Here is a 7500-nt window from a genome sequence, read left to right as displayed (position 1 = left end):
GCAAACGGTTATGGAATAAGCAGCATAATCCACAACAACCTTTATCAACGCATAATCATGATGCTGAGAGGCTGAATAGCCTGTTTGACCTTCATGGAGTGTATTATGTTAAAAAAAAAAAGATAAATATCAATCTATCCATCTAAGACCGTGGTTCTCAATTGTTTTGTGGGTCCCCAGATGATAAGCTTAATGTAATTTTTTTCCACACTCAATGGTAAATAAAATAACACACAGTATAAGTGTATACATGGTATCTGCACATTTGTAAAGTGACAATTTAAGGACTTTCAAGGCGATTTTAATACAGAAATGGCCAAACTGTCAAAATTTAAGTAAGCAAGAGGCGAACATTGTAGCAGATGCTCACAGCATGTAGATCTGCTATTTTCACAATATTTATCTGTGGAACCGAGTCACATTAAATGTAATAACTATAATTCCAAGTGTTTATCAGGGTGGGGGTCCCCAGTTAAAATTATGTTTATTTTGGGAGTCACAGCCTAAAAAGGTTTGAGAACCCCTGATCTAAGCTAAATCTCTATCTAACCGGCCATCCTTCTCTCCTTGTGCAGACCCGGACTGGGCCAGTCTGAACCTGGGCGCTCTGATCTGCATCGAGTGCTCGGGGATCCACCGGAACCTGGGGACCCACCTGTCGCGGGTCCGCTCCCTGGACCTGGACGAGTGGCCCCTGGAGCTCATCAAGGTGATGTCGGCCATCGGCAACGAGCTGGCCAACAGCGTGTGGGAGGCCAACACCCAGGGGAGGCCCAAGCCCTCACCCGACGCCAGCAGGTAGGACTCTTGTTCAGGGGTGTCACACCGAATTATGGGCCCTGGGTTCAAGGATTCACTGCGGGCCCCCCATGAATGTTCTCCAAAAAATAGCAGATCTACATGCTCACAACGCGAGGTGTTGTGAGCATCTAGATCTACTATTTTCACAATAGAACCGTATTACACAAAATATAATGCTTCAACTCTTCCAACTCCATGTAGTGCTCGTCAGGGTGGGGGGGGTCCCCAGTTCAACTATGATTATTTTGGGGGTCGCTGCCTTCAAAGGTTGAGAATAAAAGCGGGGCAATATATCGAAAAATATATCTATATCGAGGTATCAACATGCAAGGTATACATATCGACGAAGACGGCTTGAAATGAGGTATTGGTGTATGTCTCAAATTAATTAACAGACACACTATGCATGCACGTAGCACATGCAAAAAAGCAGTCCATCTGTAACCAGGTGTGGTTATTTCAATAAAACCTACCTAACCCTTCTATGTGTACTGTGCAGTGTACATGCATGGATATATGCTATTCATTATCTGGGTTAGGCAGGCAGTGGACCTAAAGCAGAAAAACATTGTAATACAATTGTATTTACTAATATCGTGAGTAATATCGATATCGAGGTATTCAACAACGTTTTCGAATATCGAAGGTTTTCCTAATATCGCCCAGCCTTAGTTGAGAACCATTGTCCTAAAGGAGCAAGCAGCTACCACCTGTACATCGCACAGATACAGGGAGTGAGAGCGACGCGGGCTGTTTTGGTTTTCTATTGTTTGTGTGGGACAAAAAAAGCTTGGCTCCTGTACTGTCACCAGCCTGCAGATAGGGGCAGTGTTTGAGAAGGTCAAGCAGAGAATCATGTTGGATGTACTGGAGGTGGACACACAAAGGATTTCCTTGCGTGCGTGCGTGCGTGCGTGCGTGCGTGTGTGTGTGTGTGGTATTCTAAGTGTTCCTTGGAAAGCCTTCATAACGAATTAAAGCCCACTGTCTTCACGTGAATATCGACCCCTCCCCCACCCACATTAGTCAACACAAGTACCTACACACACACACACACACACACACACACACACACACACACACACACACACACACACACGTGCGCGCGCGCACACACACACACACACACACACAGTCAAATCCTTTGTTTTGTACACTCAAATGTACACTGACTGCACACACGCACACACACACACACACACACACACACACAACGCTGTACATGCATGCATGTGTGTGTGTGTGTGTTTCTGTGTGAGAGAGTATAGATTGGTCATTAGCCCTCTGTGGATGAGCATTGGTGTATTCATTGTAGCGATCATGTAACCATTTATTTATCTGTGTGTGTGTGTGTGTGTGTGTGTGTGTGTGTGTGTGTGTGTGTGTGTGTGTGTGTGTGTGTGTGTGTGTGTGTGTGTGTGTGTGTGTGTGTGTGTGTGTGTGTGTGTGTGTGTGTGTGTGTGTGTGGGAAATGCGTTTCCCTTCTTCTTCAGCAGGGAAGGGAGATTAAACAACTCGTCAATATTATCTCAATTAACCCCCATGCTCTCTCTCTCTCTCTCTCTCTCTCTCTCTCTCTCTCTCCTCTCTCTCTCTCTCTCCTGTCAATACTACTTACCAAGTCATTTCGTAAGTGTCCTGTCTCTCTCTCTCTCTCTCTCACCATCACTCTCTTTTTGTCTACGTTTCTGTCTATCCCTCCATTTATCTCCCTCTCTCTCTCTCTCTCTCTCTCTCTCTCTCTCTCTCTCTCTCTCTCTCTACCTCCTCTTTCCTCTCTTTCCTCTTTGTTCCTCCTCATCGTCTCTCTTTCTCTTTTTAGTGTGGTTGCCAGAGGGCAACACATTATAGTTCCAGCGAGACCAGTATGTTCTCCCAAATATTTATATAATAAGGTTATTCTCCTCAAAACTGACCGACAGTACAAAGGCAGGGCCTTTAGCCAATGAGGGAGCAGCGTTCTTGGTGACATCACCACCAACAAGTGCGACCCGATATAAATAACAATTCAATTCAATTCAATTCAAAGGAGCTTTATTGGCATGAGAAAACATACGTTTACATTGCCAAAGCAAGTATCACAAATACAATAAATAACAACACCCACATGAAATCTTTTGAAATATATAACACCCAATGCATTTCCAATGGGAAATGAGTCTGGAGAGAGAGGAAGAGCGACCCATTCAATCCCTCAGTATCCGAGGGATTGATTGTAGGAGTCTCAGAAGTAACGTTGGAGTGCCGCCCGTTGGGCAGATCTTTATGCCCATACATGGTGTTGCATGCGAGCCCACACTGTTTCGTAGGAATAGTATTAGAGGTGTGCCGATTGATCGGTGAGTGATCGCAATCGGCCGATAATGCCTCTCATCGGCTTTGATCGGTATCGGCTTTGCCTCTATCGGCTTTGCCGATCTACAAGCTAGATCAGCTATTTTCACAATATCTATCTGTGGGACTGAATGTAACCTCAGCTTCAACTCCTACAAGTTTAGGAGTTGAACTCCTTTCAACTCCTAATGTTTATTGCGACCGTGGGTCGCAAGTATGAAAACCAGCACATCTTGTCCACGGATCTCTTTGCATCACGCCTGACAGCACTCATCAACCCACTGTACTTGTGCGCTCTGCCGGCACAAAATGTAAGGAGAACCAATAGCCTATCCTCACGGATACCTTGATATCGTGATATCATCCTTTACCCCCTCTCTGAATGGCTCCACATTAGACTCAACCGCAACCACACTTGTAATTTCCAATTGCATCTTTCTAGTTCTTTTCTCTCTCTCCCTTTCTTTTCTCTCTCTCCCTCTGTCTTCTGTTCGCTCTCGCTTCCACAGTCGCTCCCTCTCTCACTCTCGCTCCCTCTCTCACTCTTGCTCCCTCCTTCTCTCACTCTTCTCTCTCTCTTCTGTTTTGTCTCTCTTACTGTAAGTACCTCTCTCTCTCTCTCTCTCTCTCTCTCTCTCTCTCTCTCTCTCTCCTCTCTCTCTCTCTCTCTCTCTCTCTCTCTCTCCTCTCCTCTCTCTCTCTCTCTCTCTCTCTCTCCTCTCTCTCTCTCTCTCTCTCTCACACACACACACACACACACACACACACACACACACACACACACACACACACACACACACACACACACACACACACACGGCCAGTGCGTGTGGGCGTTCTTTATGACAGCTTTATGGAGACTCAGTGATGTTGTGTGAATTGATGGTGTGTACAAGTGTGTGTGTGTGTGTGTGTGTGTGTGTGTGTGTGTGTGTGTGTGTGTGTGTGTGTGTGTGTGTGCACGTGCGTGCGCGCAGTTAGACCTCCTTAAACTACACTTAAGCATGTGAGGCTTCAGTGAACTCCCCTAATGTGTCATTATCTCTGTGCGTGTGTGTGTGTGCGTGCGCACATGCGTGCAAGGCCTACACGTGCATGAGTCTCTTCATTTATTTTACCTTTTTTTAGCATATTGTACTGTACTGTAAATGAACGCCGCCACTCGTCGTACTACAGATGGAAACGTGTGGCCTTTGTGCAGCTGCTTTTGGTGGTTTTAGAATTGTAATCCTGCAAAGTAACAGTTTTGGACATAATGTGTTCCCAGCCGACAGAGACGTTGCAGCATGTAGGAAACATGCAGGCAACTATATTGTCGTTGTCGGGTGGAAACCTTGTCCAAAACCGTTTTTATTTATCATAATAAAAAAAAAAAAGATTTAAAATAGCCGATCTACAAGCACAGTGCGAGGCGTTGTGTGCTTGTAGATCTGCTATTTTCACTAGTTTTGTACGACTCGTAGTATGAGTAGTATGAGGCAGGGCTTTACTTTATGAAAAAGATTACAAATTTGAAACTTGGGAGATACAAGGTTTCTGCCCGACAGTGACGATATGTAATGGTTGTGCGTTTGTGCACGCACGCCTGCACAATACGTGCGTGCGTCTATGCATGCTTTCCTGTGTGTTTGTGTGTGTGCCAGACATGGACATTTGCTCCAGTCATTGTCTGTTTTAATTGCCTCTTCATTACGCGTTCATGTTCATTATTTGCCATGAGCTTGGTCCCTGTTATGAACTCTCTATGAGATGGAGGGATGCTTGTTATTGTTGGACACGAAGACTGCAGTTTGGCGAGGCTGCCTGAAAGAGAGAAAGGTGAAGAGAATAGATCATGGGTCTTCAACAGGGGGTCCGGGATCCCTAGGGGGTCCTCAGAGTTACTACAGGGGGTCCTCCGAATCTTTGAGTGATAGAAAACTTTTTTTCTCCTTTTTTATAATAACCACTTGAACCCTAATGTCCATATTCTGAGCCAAAAATAGCAGATCTACGAGCTCACAACACCTTGCGCTGCGGTGGTGGTTAAATATCTGAAAACACAAATTGACATCAATCCAAAATACACTGACGATTGTGCTGTCAAACGATGAAACTATATGGAATCTATGATAAGGTTCTGTGGGTCCCTGCTTCATCTGTCTCTCAGCTAAGGGGTCCTTGGCCTGAAAACGTTGAAGACCCCTGAAATAGATGGAGAAATAGATGGAGATACACGGACAGACAGACACACACTGGAATAGAGACAGAGAGAGAAAGAGACAGACAGACAGACAGACAGACAGACAGACCAAGAGAGGAGGAGAGAGAGGGATAAATAGAGAGACAGAGACGTGTTAGGCCTGTCACAATTATTCCATTATCGCCTAATCGCAATTATTTGAGATAAACGCAAAAAGAAATTGGATAATCATCATAATTGTTTCCATGTTGTGTTCCGGAAAGAAAAAAGTCATGTCAATTTTCAAACATTTTCAAAAATAGTGGAAATAGCAGATCCAAAAAGCCTCTGTTTTATTGCTTCCATTTTGGGGAATATTTGACGATTTGGTGTTGAAAAATATGTTTGGCAAATGTTCTGCCCCAGGATATTTTGATTATCGTGATAATATCGTAGATCGCGCAAATCGGTCACAATAATCGTGACAAGAAATGTTCAAATCCCATCCCTATAGCGTTGTGTCCACAGCGGGGGGAGGAGGAGGAGGGGTGATGGATGTCGCGGCGCCGCGCCTCCCTCCTGCTCTCTCAGCTGAGTAATAGAGCACCCAAATTTCATTTAGCGAGCGGCTGATTTAATGATCCGAGGTGGTAATTAATGGCCTGATTATCTTAATGTTAAATATGACCAGCAGCAATTATAGTGACCTCCGCTGGCCGAGGCCTGGAACCGCGCTCACCTCCCAATTACTGCTCTACATGGTGGGGGGGGGGGGGGGGGGGGGGGAGATAAAGGGAGAGAGGGGAGAATGGGGAGGATGGATGAGATGAAGGGGGAGAGAGAGAGAGAGTATAGAGCAAGAGATAAGTGGAAGAAGGGAGAAAAGGGGACATGGAGAGGAGATAAAGTGTGTGTGTGTGTGTGTGTGTGTGGGGGGGGGGGGGGGGGGGGGGGCGGTAGGACCAGCTAGAGGGAGCGGCGAAGAGGAACACACAAGATGAAGCAAGGATGGAGGGTGGAGTTAATAATAATAATAATAATAAAACTTGATTTCTATAGCACCTTACATGACATGAAATGCGGCTCAAAGCGCTTTACAGAGCAGAAAATGAAGCACAAGTACTTAAAAGAAAAAATACACGTGATTACAATAAAGCAGAGAAAAAATAAATAAAAACATAAAACATTGAAGAACATTTTAAACATTTTAAGAACAGTGCGGACTTCAATAGCACAGAAATTTTAAAATTCAGCTAAAAGCAAGAGTAAAGAAATGGGTCTTGAGCTGTGCTTTAAAGCTGTCCACAGAGGCTGCCTGTATTAGGTTAGTAGTGGGAGTTTATTCCAGGTTGTCGGTCTGTAGAAGCAGAAAGCTGCTTCACCATATTTTTTATGTGTCATATTAGGCACGTCGAGCATGGGAGGGATGGGTGGAGAGAATAGGAGACGTGCAGTAGAACAGTGGTTCTCAACCTGTGGGTCGGGACCCCCAGGGGGGGTCCCCAAATTATTTTGGGGGGGTCCCCGGATGATTAACTTAACGTGCAACATTGTTTTCTCTCTCAACAGTAAACAAACCAACATTAAGTTTAAGTGTATAGAGGGTATCTGCACTCCAAAACCCCCAAATGATCTGTCCGTCTGTCTGTATCTCTTTCTCTCTGTCTGTCTGTCTGTCTGTCTGTCTCTCTCTCTGTCTGCCCGTAGCGATGTCTTGGGCCAGCTTTCATCATCGTCAGCTGTGTGTCCCTTGCCACACACACACGTGCGCGCACACACACAGAGACGCGGATGATAATTGTTTTGTAGAAACAAGCTAATGCTGCTGTTGAATCCAGAGTGCAGAGCGTCGGCGATGCTTTGCAGCGCTTCCTTTCCTCCCCGCGTACACGGATGCGTCCTGACACCCTGTTGTTCTGAGACCAGCCTACCGGGGGCACTGTGGAGCCCCAGGGGCCTTCTATCAAACCGTCTACATTCATCATCTATCCTTATGTCGTTGTTGTCGGGTGGAAACCGCGCATGTCCAAAACCGTTAGTTTTGTATTTATAGTGTAAAAAATATATATTTAAAATAGTGAAAATAGCTGATCTACAAGCACACATTTTTATCCCACGATTTTGTAACCCATTTTATCACCCAGTGCCAATTGCCAAAGCTGTAATCGTGGGCTCTGCTCACCCTCTGCCGCGCTTGGGGAGAC

At 45.3% G+C, this 7500-nt stretch overlaps 1 protein-coding gene across 2 annotated transcripts in view; it reads left to right on the top strand.

Moving 5' to 3' along the window:
- agap1 (ArfGAP with GTPase domain, ankyrin repeat and PH domain 1) overlaps positions 1-7500 on the top strand; it is a gene marked incomplete at both ends in the record, with an annotated part of 387500 nt that overhangs the window by 358697 nt on the left and 21303 nt on the right. For both annotated transcript variants that reach the window (XM_080720280.1, XM_080720279.1), the window contains one exon: positions 576-798. In XM_080720280.1, coding sequence (XP_080576406.1) covers positions 576-798 — 223 coding nt within the window. The remainder of the gene's footprint in view (positions 1-575; positions 799-7500) is intronic.

Source organism: Nannobrachium achirus (genome assembly GCF_963921795.1).
Source record: "Nannobrachium achirus genome assembly, chromosome: 24".
NCBI classification, from domain to species: Eukaryota; Metazoa; Chordata; class Actinopteri; order Myctophiformes; family Myctophidae; genus Nannobrachium; species Nannobrachium achirus.
Note: the sequence above shows the minus strand (reverse complement) of the source record. Positions and strands in the feature narration are given on the sequence as shown.